Genomic DNA, 17,282 nt, shown 5'->3' with positions numbered 1-17,282 from the left:
ATGTATTGAGAGGGTTTAAGTTGTTTTTGTGTGTCACGTAGGTACTTCGCTGTGAATCACCAAAGTTTATGTTGACAATATCAAGTTTTATGAAAGGTTCTTTTTTTAAGATACGAGGTGATACCAATCGGTGTGATAATGCGTTTTATTTTTAGAATGTCAAAGTAAATACTCACTGTTAGGAACACAGGTGGCGAACACTTGGAATGTACTTAACATCTGAATATTGTTTTCAACTAAGAAAATATTTTTTTTTATTTTGATAAAAAAATCTTTAGCGAAGTAAATGTAAAGTCATTATTTTATAATCGTGATAAAGTTTGTTTTAGTTATAAAATTGACGACAATTTTGATTTAATTGATTATCTCTCAAACAAGTAGCTCTTATAATTTGTTTGGCATACGTAATGTTACATGATCATGTGTCATAACTTGTTACTTAATAAATTGTACTATAAGCACTTTCTAGCTATAAAAAGCAATAACATGTTCACCCTGGAGAAGATGGAGCTCTTTACTAATGGTCCTATGGTTCGTTTATTTGCCGTGGTTCTCCTTGTACCTTTTACGCTTGTGGGTGTGTTGCAGCCAAGAGACTGTGGTATCCCGGTTTGAATTAAAATTTCGCGCTGAGACAAAAAAAAACGCCGCGAAACCCTATTCGAATAAATTGAAAAGTAGCGGGCGGATGGGCGGGCGTAGTATTTGTTAAGAAAAACTGATTTTACCCATATTATTAATCTTGTAAAAACTTGTGAAATTTAGAGGTGTAAATTTCCATAGTAACAAGTTAAAATCCTAAATCTACCCGAAATGTGCAAAATATGATGATTTTTTACTTGTGATTTATCCCTGCATTCATATTTTTTAAATTTGCTTATACAGGTAGCCCCAAAAAAAAAAAAATTAATTAATGTGTCAGTTTATTTTATTAACGAATCAGGGGTAGGATTTTGTTCTATAACGATAAAATATCGGTACCGATAAAATGTGGTCGTCTTTTTCTTTCGTATCTGAAATTTATATTTTCCTCCTTGTTATTTATCGCTTCGTTATCGCATCGTATCGTATCGGTAGAATCAAAATCCCACCCCAGGAACGGCTCAATCCATTTTCCCAGAAAATTTTGGGAATACAATACTGTTATTTTTAGTATTACACTACACTAATCCAAGTTAATATACGTGTCCTTGCAAAAATGTTGATGACGCCATCACAAAATTCTGTAAAATAAAAACTCAACTCAAAAATACTGGATTTATTTCACTGTACTTTAGGTGTGGGGGAAGTTCTGTCGAAACAGCTTTCGACCAATTTTTTTATCTTGGAGGGGTTATCAAAATTTCTCAAAATCAAGTGTTATAATTTTTCGAAAAAGGTAGATATTTTGTGTTGTAATTCAGAGGCTAGGAAACTTCCGACCAAATAACCTTTCACCGATTTTTTTGCATTATCCAACTTTTGAGACTTTCGTCGTTTTGCCTGTAAGAATTACTTACTTTTTTTAAAATAAAATTCATAATAAAAAAATTACTTCTTGCTCCCATAACACTTATATATCTCTTTAGAGATTAATGGAGTTGGCTATGTTATAACTAAAGTTTTGAATGTTTTTACTTAAATATTACATTAAAGCACACTTAACTTCTCACTCGAGATTGCTAATAAGTCAGTTATAGCATTTAAACTGATCTTAAACGTTGGTCCGATTTTAGGGAAGGGACCTTGAAATTTCTATCAATAAAATTAATATCCTTGTGGACTCGAAAAACCAGAGGGCTTTAATATTTTATTACTGGTTTAATACTGGGTTTCTCTTGCATATTTGATAGTTTTGGCGCCTTGAATTTGAACATTTATTCTCAACGCCGCCTCTCTATAGCGCAGCGTTTCGGAGACCAGTTTATTGTCATTTTGAATATCAAGATTTTTCAAAACTCGGGCACGAAGCAAATAAGCAAAATTTAGAGAAGGGGCGACAGGACCGTCACATTCTTTTGGTTAGGTTGAAAAGCATCGTCGGAAGGATACAACCGTCAAGAAGCTTTTTGTTATCCTCTTCAATTTAACCCAACCTGGGTCCATTGTTGAATGTGGCAGCACAAGAACACGTCGGTAAGCGGAGAAAGATAAGTGGCCTCGTGGTCTAGTGGTCAGGATACCTGCCCGGAAAGCGGGAGGCGTGGGGTTTGATTCCCACCGAGGCAACATTTTTCTTCGCTTACCTACATTGAAGATAGGGATCGCTGAAGATTCCAAGATTGGCTTATAGAGGGACCTGTCATATTTAAAAGATTACACTACTTCCTCATTTCCTACGAGCCAAATCTTATCCAGATATAGCTAAGGTAATCAAGAACCTTCCAAACATATTCTGTTCAAACGATTAAACCTAAAATGGTTCACGACCGAGGTGTCAGTATGGAGGTTCGAACTGCTCCAAACTTGATTCCAGTATTTAGTTCGTTACTCCCTTTTGGTCCCTAAGTGCGCGTAATGTTGTATAGTTAACAAGTAGTAAACTAGATAGTTAGCAAACTCTTTTTGGTTTCCTCGGTTTCGTTAACTGTCTGCGAGCGGGTATTCCGACTCCTTGAAGGTCAAACTTACCCAGTTCGACTTTAGCCCGATTTCCATCATTACTAACGAATTTATTGCAGTGTTCATGAATCCAGTTTTCTAAAATACTTCACAAAGGCTATCTGCCTGTAAGCGGTTAATTATATGGGTTAAGTGCACGGGATTATACGGTACAATCCAAGTACAACAATTGATTTTTTAATCAAGTCATGGCAATTTATGATTACAAACGTTTTTTTTTTTGTACAAGGAAATACTCAAAATATTTTGAAATCATAGTGATAACATTTGTGGCACTTCACTAGATTACCGATGATCCTTTTAACCTATTTTTGTGTTTTGAAAAAGATCGAGCATTTTCTTATTGTTTTGTCTATTTTTATGAAATTTACAACTCATCATCGTTAAGTAGTTTTTATCTCAAATTCAATTTTTTAATCTTTTTTTGATACTTGTTATTCATGGTGATACTCACTGATAAATAACTTTTCTAAGTTGACATAAAACAGTGTTTTAGCAAACAATAACTGAAATTTAATCTTTTGTGAAAGAAAGTAATATAATATAGAAGTTTAAAAGTAATCATAACAGGTATGTACTTTTGCTTTACTTGTAATTATAGTTAACACGTGTTTTTAGGACGAAATACAAAACAAAAAGTCGTCACAATGAAGACGATTCTAGCCCTCTTTGCGTTCACACAATGTACTTTACTTATCACGGGATACCCAAACCCCGAAGTCTATGTCCACATGATGCCTTGGTTTGAAACACCCGAAACAAACAACGGTACTTGGGGCCAACACTGGACCATGGTCAACGACAACCCTGATAATGTAACCGATGGTAAACAAGACATCGCCTCGTTTTTTCACCCTGAAATCGGAGCTTACGCTTCCAGCGATCCCGACGTGATCGACTGGCAACTGGGTATAATGAAAGCCGCCGGTATTTCTGGAGCGTTTATCGACTGGCCAGGAACCTACGAAATGTATGACTACCCTCAAAACAAACGAAACGCCGAGGCTATCATTGAAGGTATTCGACGAAATGGCCTCAAATTCGCCATTGTGTACGAAGACAATAACTTAAACCTTGCGTCGGTACCTGATCAGATTGGACAAGCCACCATCGATATGGAGTACCTTCAAGCTAATTACTTTAATCAAGAGAATTACGTGTATGTTGACGATGGTCCTCTTCTTATGGATTTTGGGCCTCAGGTACTTCATAGGGAAGACTGGGATGCGGTATTCACACCTTTGGAACCTAAACCCACGTTTTTAACTCTTTGGAATCAACACCAGGAAGGTGGGGCGTATTGCAAGGGAGAATTTGCGTGGGTCTGGGTAGATTTTATTGATGGGTTAGATCGTTGGTACGTAACTCAAAGGGTGCCGGTCAAAATCGGTACTGCTTATCCTGGTTTTCAACCGTTTTATACCAATGGCGGGTGGCCTGGACCTGGATACTTTATTGATTACGGTGTGGATACGTTCCAGCAAACTTGGGACTTGGCGCTTGAGTATACCGAGATGATTCAAATTTGTACCTGGAACGACTACGGAGAAGGTACCATTATTGAACCCACTCTAGAATATGGCACGACTTTTGTAGATATAATCCAGCAAGCGACCGGTAGCAAATATACTCATGAAGATTTTGAAAAATTGACAGAGATTTATTTGTTGCGGAAGCAGCATGCGGATGACCCCGATATGTTGGAAAAACTCAAGGAACAGCATAACGCTATTGTGCACAGATTTGATTAAATTTCAAAACTATGTAATAAGATGTTAATAAAACTTACTGTTTGTTTACTAACGATAATAGTGATAATAAATAATTGTTTTTGTCGAATAATGAATTATCGTCATTCTTCATAGTAACAAACTAAAATAACTTGGACAATACGACACTTAAGTACGATCCACTCAAAATATAAATATCTGTTCATGAAATCAAACAAAAATTCGGTATATAAAAACAATAGACAGTTAAGCAACAACGCTTCACTTTAAACAAAATGCGAACACTTCTGTTACTTTCCTTTTTGCTATTCTTCGCCTTTAATTGTAATGGCGTCGAAGTCTACGTCCACATGATGCCTTGGTTCGAGACCAAAGAAACCAACAATGGTACTTGGGGCATCCACTGGACCATGGACAATGAGGACCCCGACGTCGTGATTAACGGTAAACAGGACCTAGCTTCCTTCTACCATCCTCAAATAGGTCCTTACGCTTCTGGTGACCCAGACGTAGTCGACTGGCAACTAGGCGTCATGAAAGCGGCTGGAATTTCAGGAGTTTTCATAGACTGGCCAGGTACTGTCGATTTTGCCGACTATCGCAAGAACAAACAAAACGCTGAAGCCATCATCGATGGTACCCAACGAACTGGTCTCAAGTTTGCAGTGGTTTATGAAGACCACAACTTGAATTTAGCCTTCGTACCCGATCAGATTGGCCAAGCGACGGAAGACATGGCGTACCTGCAAGAGAATTATTTCGTCAAAGACAACTATCTTCACGTTGATGAGAAACCGCTTCTGATGGATTTTGGGCCGCAAGTTCTGTATGAAAAAATGTGGGACCAAATTTTCACACCGATTGAACCGAAACCGGCGTTTTTGACCCTTTGGAACCAGCATTTGCAGGGTGGTTCTTATTGTGAAGGGGAATACGCTTGGGTGTGGTTGGACTTTTTGGATGGTTTGACTACATGGTAGTGTTTTATTAAAGTTTTAGAAAGGTATGAAGTAACAAGATTTTTATCCTTAGGTACGATCAAGTAGATGTTCCGATTAAAATTGGTACGGCGTACCCAGGCTTCCAACCTTTTTACCAAATGGGAGGTTGGGGTGGACCTACGTGGACAATTGATTATGGAGAAGATACATTTAGACAGAGTTTCGAACTTGCTTTGCAGAATACGGAAATGATCCAAATTTGCACGTGGAATGATTATGGAGAAGGTACCATCATTGAACCTACTGATGAATTTGGTACTACTTTCGTGGATATAATACAACAAGCTACAGGGAGCAAATATACACATGGAGATTTTGAAGAACTCACTAAAATTTACTTCATGAGGAAGCAACACGCCGACAATGCAACAAAACTTGAAGAACTCAGAAATCAGTACCATGAACTTATGCATAAATTTGATTAAATCTAGAGGTGCTTAACATCAGTATTTAACTAGAATTTATCTAACACTACAAAAACTTAAAGTCATTCTTGGCCAAATAAATAAAACTTTTCTATAATTAGCTTTTATCATCACAAGTCATCGCACCTGATGTTTATCACTGTAAATTTTATTTTGTAGGTCGTTATCAACATAAATAAACATCTTCTGAAACATGACAAAAACAAAATCATTATTTTTATCGATAAGTGAGTACCTTCTATCTAAACAAATCTAAACACTCGAATTATACACATTTTATATAGACCACTATTACTAAGCATTGCAACACGAACTGTCACAACCATGAGATCGCTTATTTTCCTTTCGTTCCTCTTACTTTTCCAAACTCTCCCCCTTCATGGCGCCGAGATATACGTGCACATGATGCCCTGGTTCGAAACCAAAGAAACCAACAATGGTACCTGGGGCCAACACTGGACAATGGCAAACCGAAATCCCGACAATATAGTAGATGGTGTTCCCGAAATCGCCTCTTTCTATCATCCCGAAATCGGTCCCTACGCATCCGGAGATCCCGATGTCATCGACTGGCAACTAGGACACATGAAAGCAGCAGGAATTTCAGGAATCTTTCTTGACTGGCCTGGTACCACCGACGCTTATGAATACGCCAAGAACAAAGAAAACGCAGAGGCTATTATAGAGGGCACCAAAAGAGCTGGACTTAAGTTTGCGGTTGTCTATGAAGACAATAACCTGAACTTGGCGGCAGTACCGGACAAGATTGCGCAAGGTCAAGCGGACATGGAGTACCTCCAAAGTAACTATTTCACGGAAGATAATTATTTGCAAGTGAAGGATGCACCACTTCTTCTTGATTTTGGACCACAAGCTCTGCATGATGCTGAATGGGATGAAGTTTTAGAACCGTTGGATCCAAAAGCCACCTTTGTCACGCTGTAGAATCAAGGGCAGCAAGCTGGAAATTACGTTCAAGGGGAGTTTGCTTGGGTATGGGCTGACTTTGTTGACACACTAATAGTTTGGTTAGACCTTTTCGTATTTTTTGGTTTGGTTTTAATTGTGTTTTTATAGGTACGCGAATCGGAATGTTTCGGTGAAAATCGGTGTTGCCTATCCTGGTTTTCACCCCTTCTATGGTGAAGGTGGATGGCCTGGACCTATGTTTTATATTGAGTACGGGGTACCTGCTTTCAATACCACGTGGCAAATGGCTTTAAATAACACCGACATTATTCAAATCTGCACTTGGAATGATTATGGTGAAGGTACTATTATCGAACCTACGTTGGAATATGGTACTCAGTTTCTAGACATAATTCAGGAATATACTGGCAGCAAGTATACATCAGATGACTTCAGGAAACTGACTGATATTTATTTCATGAAGAAAAAGTACGCTGATGATCCCGTCATGCTCAAATTACTTAGAGACAAACATCATGCACTTGTACATAAATTTGATGAACTGACGTAATAAACTACTCTTATAATGGTAAAATTTACGGATAATTTTTTTGAAATAAAACACAAACGTTTTTAAAAATCTAGGCTTAAAGTGCTTAATAAATCACGAAACCAACATCTGATTCATTATGACGTCAAGGGACTGTTCCGCCAATGGCATTCCTCTCAGCAGTTACTTAGCAAGATTCTACAAAAATGTGAAAACCTCTCATCATACTATGACAGAATAGAATTTTAACACAAGAAATGATTACTTTCTTCCATGACTTAGCACAAAGAAACATTCATACAACAAGTACCTATCATTTCACTTACCGTTAATTTCAAACATACTGTATATTGATGAAATCCACAAATCATGACTATCTTCTCAAATATAATGGGTACCTGATTGTCAAGAAAACATTTCTATATCAGTACGAACCCACTTCAGTCACAGTCCACAATCGCACCTATCTAGTAGTTAACAACCCTTCTTTCAAAATGAAAACGTACCTTATTTTCCTTCTGTGTTACCACACCTTCTTGCACAGCCATGCGCTCGAAGTGTACGTTCACATGATGCCCTGGTTCGAAACCAAGGAAACCAACGATGGTACCTGGGGCCAGCACTGGACCATGGCTAACTGCAACCCCGACAATATCATCGATGGTAAACAAGACATTGCCTCGTTTTACCATCCAAAAATCGGGCCGTATGCCTCTGGAGACCCAGACGTAATCGACTGGCAACTTGGAGTTATGAAAACAGCGGGAATTGCTGGAGTTTTCATCGACTGGCCTGGTACCACCGAAGCCTACGATTATCCCAAAAACAAGGAAAACTGTGAAGCCATCATCGCAGGTACGGAAAGAGCAGGTCTTAAATTTGCCATAGTGTACGAGGACAACAATCTAAGACTGGCAAATGTTCCGGATCAAACGGGTCAAGCTATAGCTGATATGGAGTACGTGCAAAGCAACTATTTTCCGAAGGAAAATTACGTGAGAGTCAATGATGTTCCGCTTCTTATGGATTTCGGGCCACAAGTTGTGCTCTGGGAACAATGGGACGATGTTTTGGCTCCTTTGGACCCTAAACCTACCTTTTTGACTCTTTGGAACCAACACCAACAAGGTGGTAGTTACTGTGAGGGAGAGTTTGCCTGGGTTTGGGTCGATTTCATGCAAGGGTTGGAGCGATGGTTCGTATTCTTTATTCTTGTTGGAATTTGGTTTAACTTTTGTTTTACTTTTCGTAGGTATACTACTCAAGACGTTCCTGTTAAAATAGGGGTGGCGTATCCCGGATTCCAGCCCTTCTACACAAATGGTGGCTGGCCAGGTCCTGGATATTACATTGATTATGGGGTTGATACGTTCAGACAGACTTGGGAAATGGCCCTTCAGTACACAGATATAATACAGATTTGTACCTGGAATGATTATGGGGAAGGTACTATTGTTGAACCCACTGATGAGTACGATACGACTTTTGTTGACATCATTGCTGAAGCTACTGGAAGCAAATATACGCATGACGACATTGATGAACTTACTGAAATTTATTTCAAGAGGAAGCAATATGTTAATAATGGGACTATGTTGGAATTACTAAAGAATCAATACGATGCTCTTATGCATAAATATGACTAAGCTTTGTATTTATTAAAAATATTTATTTATCATTTTTGGATTTACAATAAATTAATTAGCTTTGAAGATTATATTTTTGACCTTTCACTATACGGCTTTTTATTTTGCTAGTGCATTTTCTTTTTCTCTTATTCACATATTTTTCTTTTATGTACTTTTCTTGTCAGTTCGAATCAAATAGATGTACCCTTTGGTATTTTTTGGAAAAAAAATTCCAGTGTCGTATTATAACAATTATTCATTCTATCCACGAAGTCTTTCAATGTGTGGTGACCGAATTTGAATTAAAATTACAGCGGCGCGAAATTGCATTGGAATAATTTGAATTTGAAAAAAAATTCAATGAAGAAAATCGTTAAACATAGGCAACCATGTGCACGTTTATTTCTGTTGATTTTGCTTAAAATTTAGCAATTGGTAACAGCTTTCGATTGATTGACAACGGCTTTTAGTTAGAAAATTGTTTGAATATGAATGTTGCTAAATTTACGATTAATAAGTGGTGTTTCAATAGAAATGGCAAAGACTATAGTGTAAATTTGTTTTATTGTTTGTAAATTCACAGTTCATGTCAGGATTTTAATCGTTACCTGGTTCTAACACAATTCAACAGTCATAAGTTTGTTCAGATAAAAATACTTGCAGGAGATTTTACGAAATTCACTTAGTCAGGGCTCATTCTTTGTTTACCACACAAGATTGCTAATTGTTCATTTACGGCAGTTAAATTAACCTAACGTTGTCCCGCTTTGGGAAAAGGACTGTGCAAAGTACCGGATACATTTTGTGTTGTTTATTTATCATGTGTTTTGTTCGGGATAATCTGAGGACAGTCCACGATATAAACTCTCCAAGCTAATGGTTTTAAATAACCAGTCACTTGGATCAAGGCATAATTTAACATAATAAACTCTTTGTTTGAATAGTTGATAAAGTGTGGCATAATTTAACATCAGGTAAATTCTTTGTTCTGGCAGCGGCCATGTTGAAAGAGTATTTTCAAACCGAACACATATTTGAACTGTAAATCTTACTGAACAAATTAACAACATTGTGGGTCATGTGGAACGTGCATTTTATTCCATCGCATATTTTTGACGCATCTTTTCTGGAACGACGCATTTGTCCGACGCCATTTTGCACCTCCAGATTGCCTGTTATGTTTTTATGCGTTTGTTTGAGGGAATGTATAACAATGGTCCACAATGCAGGTGAATAACTTCACTTTTCAAAATTTAAACAGTAACTTGAATCGACACAAATATTAAACTCTTGTAATTTTGTTAATTTTGCAATTTTTCACCACATACAATTTTTCTATCTCACAATTTTAACTTCAGTAATTTTCTTTGTTGTATAATTTAAATTGAACGTAAATTTTCATGCTCTGCAGTTTCTGACTGCACGTAATTCTTTTGTCTACACAAGTTTTACTTCACAACAGATCTTTTTGTTTTTATAAATTTTTGCTTATAAATTATCTGATGGCCAATCTTAATCTCAGATAAGAATTTTTTGTTGTTTAAAAATTTCACGAGAATGTATGATAAATTTAAATGTTGTTTATTGCTCTTTTTGAAACTTTATCACTTGTTCAGTTGTAGTTTAATATCAGAGTCATAGAAAGTGAATATTTAAATGGAACTGAGATTGAAATAACACAGAAACACGTAGCGGAAGCGGAGTGCGCGGTTCCTTGTCGAGCTGGCGACCGCGTCATCTGCACAAAAGATGCAGATCTTGAATATAAATCAGGGACGGGCGGGATGACGTGAGTTCTTTAATTCAGATTTTTCTTTGATTTTATTATATTTGTGATATTCAAATATTTGCATTGATTCAGAACGTTTAATTTGATTTCATTTAAAATTCGGCAAGTTCTTTTTGTAACTGAGCATTAAGCGGTGTCTTCTTAGTCGCAGCTTTTTTTTCTTTTTTTTGTCAGTGGAGGAATAAATAATTTTGTGGCCTCCATATATTTTGTGTTTTATTTACCTGTACTTTTCCAACATTTTCAAAAACACAATGTAGGGTTCCATTTTGTTAGACGATTTTTCGCGGGCTTTCATTTTTTTTTATAGGTCAATTTAAGGCGGGATGTTTGGGTTATCCTATCACAAATGTCAACGAAACAAAATAATTACTGCTAATTAGTAAAAGGTTAAATCACCCATAACTAGATCAAACAGACCACACTCCAATTTAGGTCGGCAACAATCAATCATTATTTGGCCTGATTTTCCCACTTTTTAAATTTGATGCCACAAAATCCACCAATCGAGTGTGGTGCTTAATTTAAAATATTCGTTGTTGCCAATGTAAATGTGAGCAGTAGTACCATCCAAAGCTTTACAGAAACGCCAACTGTAATTCATTTTATTTTCGATCACACGTTTCTGTGAAACTGATCCAGATACTTGGCGCTATGCCACTTTTAACCGCTTAATCAAGGTTTCTCTATACAGTTAGGTTACGACAGTTTAATAATCAATAACAAATTTTGATTTAAATGTCATTATGAACTAAAGTAATATAGGGATTTTGATGGGTAACCATGTCAATTTTGAAACGGGTAATAAAGTGGGGTGGCAGTTCTGCCAATTTCAGACCAACTTTATTGATGCCAACTGAAACAGTTACTAAAATGTATGCGAATAAAAAACGATATATATACCAGCTTTCGTTTTCATTTACCCCTTAGGATTTTTTTTAAATTTTAATGACACGAAAAAGCGATGTGCGCAGTTCCAGAGACACATCCCCTCCAAAATGTTGTAACGCTAACCACTTGTTTGACACTTGCTCATCATTTGACAACCTAACCTACAATACAAACATATCGCGAAAAAGAACCCGGAAAGTACGGTTTATGGGTTTCTTCGCACACATTTACTCGAAATGTCAACTTCTTCGTACACTTCTTGCATCAAAATTGGGGGCGTCCCCATAGTGCCGCCCCTGGTAAGTCGAATTTTTGTGCTGGTCGTACATCTGACCCAAATTTGTACAGGTAACCCCACAAGTTCGTGAAGAATGCCTCAGATACAAGCTCAAAGCGATTGAAATAGAGAATAAGAAGGAAAGGGACAAGCTTTTTAAAAAGTGTATGGAAGATTTGGAACGTCTCGAGAATCAAACCAAAGAATTAACCGTTAAAACAACTCTGGAGCAGCAGTTGGCGCTTGCTGACGAGAGTTCTCCTAGTCATGTGCCTTATGATACGTACAAAAAAATGCAAAATTTGACCAGTGAAACAATTGATGTGAGTGAATATAGTGTTGAGGGTTGTAAAGTTTTAAATAAAAGCACTGAAAGTGAGCAGGAATGCAGCTTATCACCGCCTAAACTGATTAGGAGTAACTCTTACACTTTGGAGAGTCCAAGTCCTATTCTTTTAGCTCACTTAGAAAAAGAGGCACGAAAATGTATAGAATTAGATGATAGTGATTCTGCAAGTTTATCCCCGGTTACTATTATTGATAGTGAATTGGAACCCCCTTTACAAGTTGTGGATACTGATATAAATGTTCAGCAAATCACAGTTACAACCCCTGTGAAGTTTCAAGATAACCAAGACAGCATAGATCCCCAACTTCTGGACATTCTTAGTAAACTACCAGAGGATCATGCTAGGAACATTCTTGAACTGTTGTCTAAACAACATGAAAATAATAAGATAATCAAAGAGCAGATAATCAGTGAAGAAGACAAATCAATTAGTGTCTCAATATCGAGCCAGTCTCTGTATTATTCAACGTTATCACCTGACACGACTAGAGGCAGCCCCAATGAACTCAATATGGTTAATTTACGCAACATTAAAAATAATAATCTGGATCAGGATAAAGCAGCAAATGTGATACAAGCTGGAGTGAAAGGCTATCTAGTCAGAAGACTTATACAGACTGAGAGAGTGCAAAGTTTAATTGAGACTATCAAAGATGCAATTTTGTGTGCTGTTCAGTTGCATAACTCTGATGTTATTGAGGAGGCAGATGTGGAGCTACACAGGAGATTAATCCAACAAGTATCGGCAGCTTGTTATGCATTCCATGACATTTTTTTTACTCTTTCAGTGAAGGAACAAATGGGTATTATATCGTTAGACCGACAGAGAAAAAAAGAGAAAGCAAACAGACCCTTATCAGCAAGCAGCTCAAATCAATCACTCTCGAGAAGACAAAGTGCTCGAATGATCAGATGATCGGACCAAGTGGCTTACTAAAAGACGGTTTATATTTCTATTTTTTATTATTATATAACAATAGCGAATATGACTAAATAAAGTAGTATTTTATGATTATTTACACGAATGTTGCTATTTATAACAGATGATAATACATTCACATTAACATAACCACATACCGGACTAATTACAATTATACATAAATAACTTTATCATTGAAGGCACGTAACTTATACTTTTTATGTAGTTTTTATTGGCTCCTAAAAAATGACTTATCACTTCATGCAAGGAATGATCATCGCTACGACGTAAGCTGAGAAGTCTATCTTTTACGATTAACTTAGTTACAAAAGCGTCTCGATTTAAGGGAAGTGTTCCTAAAAGCGAATGATTGAGAGAACGATATATCAAAATATACACACAAAACGTTGCTTGAATTTATAGGAATTTTTAAAATAAATAAGTTTGTTAACATCGATAAAAATTTATGGTAAGTTGGTAAAATCACGTTGTCGTCTCAGTCGGTATCACTATACTGTCGTGATGTGAAAAACTGGTCCTATCCGCAGGAACACTCTTCGCAGGATCGATCTGAGCTCTGCTTTCAGATCGAAGCACACTATTTCGCAGAGTAATGGGTAGTACCTAGACACATGCACGGCAAACTGCAAACAAAAAAGAAAATAAATTTTTACTACTGCTACAAAGATTCCAATTAACCTAATTTTGCGAAGGACTCTCACTAAAAGTCCTAATTCGATAATTTGTGAACCTATACACGGACCTGTTTTACTCTGTATTAATTTAAGTGAGGTACAACACGAAATTATTTTATTTCAGAATTTAGCCAAGTGATCTCTGATGAACAACTATTTTCCTGAATACAACCCTGAAACTTGTGCAGACTTCAAAACAGTATGCGTTATCTGTTTGACCATTGCTGGCTTAAATGGCAATAAGATTAATAAGGCCATAAAATTTTATTAACACATAAAAATAGTGTTTACAGTACCAACTCGAGGCAATTTCACTTAGTCTCGCCTTGACAAATTGTTAAATGGGACACCCACTTAGGAATTTAAGTGTTGGTTAGTCTTTATTCGAACTGTGATCCTTCAAAAGATAAAATTTTGAAAAATGAATGCAGAATGCCAGATGTTTAAACTTTATTTTTTATTAATTTCTTTATTTTGTTGAATGTAGGAGGTCCACAGATTCCAATACAACCCCTAAAACTTGCTTATACAAATTTTATTAAATAACGGAACACTTTACAGTATGCAAGCAAGATTTAAGAAACAAAATTTTGAAATGACGTCATCAAAGTTTTGGAAGGGATGAACAGATTTATTCTCAATAATGATTAATGACACGCAAATTCTAAAGCAATGGGTGGATTGATAAATTGTAGGTATAGAAGTATATTATTTTGCACATTTTAAATAGGAGTCACTCACCAATATTTTGAAATGACGTCATCAAATTGTGGGTTGCATAATACGATATTGAAATTTTACAACAATAAGCCCCGCAGTTACGGAAATTAACTGTCTAACAAAAACGTCAAAAGACGACAGACAGACGGACGGAAACGGGAGACCATTTTTTTCGTACTGTAGGGGTGGTGAAACGTCGAGAAGTTGACAACTTCAAGAGAGCAATAAAAAACACGATCAAAGACAGCCATGGATTTTTAAAGATTTGTCTTTGAAAATGAAAGTTTGAGTTGAAAATGCAGCAAGACAAGTTTTCGAAAATCTATGGGTGTCCTTGATCGTGTTTTTATAGCTCGTTCGGTATTTTTCCGTGTATTTTAAAAAACTTTGGCAGAATAATATAGAGCGTTGGTTAAGGAAACTTGATATATTTTAAACGAATGTCATTTAGATGGATACACATTAACCAAAATTTGTTCGTTCATCCCCACCCGAAACGTGATGACGTTATCTCAAAATTTTGCTAAATAAAAAATACATACAGAAGTGTGAAATACGGAAAGATTTGTCGTTAGGAGTTGTTAAAAATATTTAATTAATTATCAAAACTGTTTTGTGTTCGGTTTCAGTTTTTTTCTGTTGTTCGAATTATTGTTGTTTATGTAGGTGAAGTCTGGATTTGTTAAGACCATAAATTCTTCCCAATTTAATATTCGATTAAGTGTAAGTGGTTTTGATGTTAATTAAAAAAAAAAACCTGTTTATGTCGTTATCCTGTAGCGTTCATTAGTGAACGGCTAATTTCATGTTTTCTCGACCCTTCATAATCCGTAGAATATGCAAAAATGGATCTCCTGTTTGCGTCTGTCTGTCTGCCTGTCGTCTGTGTCGATATTTATTAGAAAGATAATCTCTAAAACTACTGGACTCATTGTTATAAAATTATATATATATTTTAAAAATATCGTATAGATAGATGGTAAAACGATAACCAAAATAAGTGTAATCATCTCCACTTCAAAATTGAACGATAAAATAAATCCATAGAAACGATGATTATAATGATAACAACGATTACTTATAATAACTGTTCATTAATTTTAACTGAGGATGGTGAAATTCACCCCACATCCACATCCACTCCAGACATCCAAATTAATTTTTATTTTATATTAGCAATTTGCACTGACATTTTCAATACCGTACTTTCTACTTGTGCTTTGTACAGGGTGAGTTAGTTAAAAGGCGACACTTGTAATGACTTTTTGATTTATGAACCTATGTTACCAGAATTTAGTTTATAAATAAAGACGAATGATTTCTACGAATGCATTTTTCATTAACATGAAATAATTGATAGAAAGCAAAATAATAACAAAAAAAATGGTCGAAAGTTATTTCGACAGAACTTCCCTCGCGAAGTACAGTCCAACAAATACTGCTTCTCTGAAAAAATAGAAAATTTGATTATGTGGGATTTTATTTTTGCGTGATAACCTCTATGGATTAAAAAAAGATAGTTGGGAGCCCCAAGAAGATTTAATATTCTTAAAAAAGACATTTGGGACCCCCCTAGAAGGTTTCACATACTTAAAAAAAGACATTTTGGGCCCCCGAGAAGGTTTCTCGTTCTTAAAAAACACAATTGGGACCCCCGACAAGGTTTAACATTCTAAAAAAAAACATTTGGCGCCCCCGAGGTTTTACATTTTTAGAAAAGACAATTGGGACCCCCGACAAGGTTTAACATTTTAAAAAATATATACAGGGTTAGTCACGAGAGAATTACTTCTGAAAATTATTTTTATGCAACCCAAAATACGAATACCATGTATCATTTGATACTAACTGAAATTAAAATGAAATGCTTAATCCATGATTGCTTTGAGTTTGGCAATCTCATTTTGACAATTGTGGAAAAGAAGGTTACGCGAGTGTCCATGGTGGTACCGCAGCCAGTCGGAAATCTCCTCCGGCGCCGCTAATAAATTTGTCAGTGTGCCTCTTGATCTTTTGCAACCGATTAATCAAGAGAAAATTATTTCTAAAAATTCCTTTTACCGCATTTTATTCAAAGGTTACAACACAAACTCAAACAAGTAAGTAAATAATTTAACTACTAATCTGTTGAAAATGTTGGGCATTTTGGGGAGATGCTACGGCTTTTTTGTAAATGGATGGCCGAAGAAGTCCAGAGGTTGCGGATTTGCACTTCGAAGAGGTTCTAGGTGACGCTGAGATGGCGAATTAACACATGCACATTAGCGGCGAACAACATTGGTAGAGAGAGCACTTACGGCTTCAGTATAGCCCAGATTGATCTGACTGTATGTCGTCGATCCAATGGGGCTCTAGAGGCGAGTCAACGATGAAAAAAAATGTTAAAAATTAATTAACGTCAAAGTGACACTGTTAAAATCAAAGCAATCATGGATTAGGCATTTCATTTTAAATTTAGATAATATCAAGTGATACAGGGTATTAGTATTTTGGGTTGCGTAAAAATAATTTTCAGAAATAATTCTCTCGTGACTAACCCTGTATATTTGGGGCACCCGAGACGGTTTTACATTTTTAAAAAAGACAATTGGGACCCCCAAGAAGGTTTCAAACTCTAAAAAAAACATTTGGTGCCCCCGAGAAGGTTTTACATTTTAAAAAAGACAATTGGGACCCCCGAGGTTTCACATTAAAAAAAAAAACATTTGGCGCCCCTGACAAGGTTTATCATTTTTAGAAAAGACAATTGGGACCACCGACAAGGTTTAACATTAAAAAAAATATATACAGGGTTAGTC

The 17,282-nt window shown here is 36.3% G+C and overlaps 6 protein-coding genes across 6 annotated transcripts in view; 5 read left to right on the top strand and 1 right to left on the bottom strand.

Annotated features, from left to right (window-relative positions):
* The first annotated feature begins 3,067 nt into the window (after positions 1 to 3,067).
* LOC135128413 (uncharacterized) lies at positions 3,068 to 4,423 on the top strand. The gene is made up of 2 exons (XM_064055319.1): positions 3,068 to 3,171; positions 3,220 to 4,423. The coding sequence occupies exon 2, from the start codon at positions 3,249 to 3,251 to the stop codon at positions 4,350 to 4,352; it is 1,104 nt and encodes a 367-aa protein (XP_063911389.1). The 5' UTR covers positions 3,068 to 3,171; positions 3,220 to 3,248; the 3' UTR covers positions 4,353 to 4,423.
* A 194-nt stretch (positions 4,424 to 4,617) lies between these two features.
* On the top strand, positions 4,618 to 5,914 carry LOC135128412 (glycoprotein endo-alpha-1,2-mannosidase-like). Its single transcript, XM_064055318.1, has 2 exons — positions 4,618 to 5,307; positions 5,364 to 5,914. Exons 1-2 carry the CDS (start codon positions 4,682 to 4,684, stop codon positions 5,755 to 5,757), a joined length of 1,020 nt encoding a protein of 339 aa, XP_063911388.1. The 5' UTR covers positions 4,618 to 4,681; the 3' UTR covers positions 5,758 to 5,914.
* A 166-nt stretch (positions 5,915 to 6,080) lies between these two features.
* LOC135128411 (glycoprotein endo-alpha-1,2-mannosidase-like) lies at positions 6,081 to 7,239 on the top strand. Its single transcript, XM_064055317.1, has 2 exons — positions 6,081 to 6,785; positions 6,835 to 7,239. The coding sequence occupies exon 1, from the start codon at positions 6,082 to 6,084 to the stop codon at positions 6,700 to 6,702; it is 621 nt and encodes a 206-aa protein (XP_063911387.1). The 5' UTR covers position 6,081; the 3' UTR covers positions 6,703 to 6,785; positions 6,835 to 7,239.
* A 330-nt stretch (positions 7,240 to 7,569) lies between these two features.
* Positions 7,570 to 8,862, top strand: LOC135128198 (glycoprotein endo-alpha-1,2-mannosidase-like protein). The gene is made up of 2 exons (XM_064055092.1): positions 7,570 to 8,411; positions 8,469 to 8,862. Exons 1-2 carry the CDS (start codon positions 7,570 to 7,572, stop codon positions 8,860 to 8,862), a joined length of 1,236 nt encoding a protein of 411 aa, XP_063911162.1.
* Positions 8,863 to 11,654: 2,792 nt separating this feature from the next.
* LOC135127949 (uncharacterized) lies at positions 11,655 to 13,169 on the top strand. Its single transcript, XM_064054661.1, has 2 exons — positions 11,655 to 11,823; positions 11,873 to 13,169. Exons 1-2 carry the CDS (start codon positions 11,761 to 11,763, stop codon positions 13,064 to 13,066), a joined length of 1,257 nt encoding a protein of 418 aa, XP_063910731.1. The 5' UTR covers positions 11,655 to 11,760; the 3' UTR covers positions 13,067 to 13,169.
* LOC135127948 (brefeldin A-inhibited guanine nucleotide-exchange protein 1) overlaps positions 13,095 to 17,282 on the bottom strand; it is a 31,867-nt gene continuing 27,679 nt past the window's right edge. Inside the window, exon 13 of the mRNA XM_064054660.1 lies at positions 13,095 to 13,713. Within this exon, the coding sequence (XP_063910730.1) occupies positions 13,579 to 13,713 (135 nt within the window). The 3' untranslated portion in view covers positions 13,095 to 13,578. The remainder of the gene's footprint in view (positions 13,714 to 17,282) is intronic.

The sequence above is a fragment of the Zophobas morio genome, unplaced genomic scaffold (assembly GCF_036711695.1).
Source record: "Zophobas morio isolate AGI-343-1 ecotype UQ-CSIRO unplaced genomic scaffold, CSIRO_AGI_Zmor_V1 ptg000012l, whole genome shotgun sequence".
In the NCBI taxonomy this organism is placed as follows: domain Eukaryota; kingdom Metazoa; phylum Arthropoda; class Insecta; order Coleoptera; family Tenebrionidae; genus Zophobas; species Zophobas morio.
Note: the sequence above shows the minus strand (reverse complement) of the source record. Positions and strands in the feature narration are given on the sequence as shown.

Excerpts from the sequence above, each read along its gene's own strand:
- LOC135128412 (XM_064055318.1), top strand. The coding sequence starts at position 4,682 with ATGATGCCTTGGTTCGAGACCAAAGAAACCAACAATGGTACTTGGGGC. Across the intron at positions 5,308-5,363 it reads TTGGATGGTTTGACTACATG|GTACGATCAAGTAGATGTTC; the intron begins GTAGTGTTTTAT and ends TTTTATCCTTAG.
- LOC135128198 (XM_064055092.1), top strand. The coding sequence starts at position 7,570 with ATGAAATCCACAAATCATGACTATCTTCTCAAATATAATGGGTACCTG. Across the intron at positions 8,412-8,468 it reads ATGCAAGGGTTGGAGCGATG|GTATACTACTCAAGACGTTC; the intron begins GTTCGTATTCTT and ends TACTTTTCGTAG.
- LOC135128411 (XM_064055317.1), top strand. The coding sequence starts at position 6,082 with ATGAGATCGCTTATTTTCCTTTCGTTCCTCTTACTTTTCCAAACTCTC.
- LOC135128413 (XM_064055319.1), top strand. The coding sequence starts at position 3,249 with ATGAAGACGATTCTAGCCCTCTTTGCGTTCACACAATGTACTTTACTT.
- LOC135127949 (XM_064054661.1), top strand. The coding sequence starts at position 11,761 with ATGTCAACTTCTTCGTACACTTCTTGCATCAAAATTGGGGGCGTCCCC. Across the intron at positions 11,824-11,872 it reads TCCCCATAGTGCCGCCCCTG|GTAACCCCACAAGTTCGTGA; the intron begins GTAAGTCGAATT and ends AAATTTGTACAG.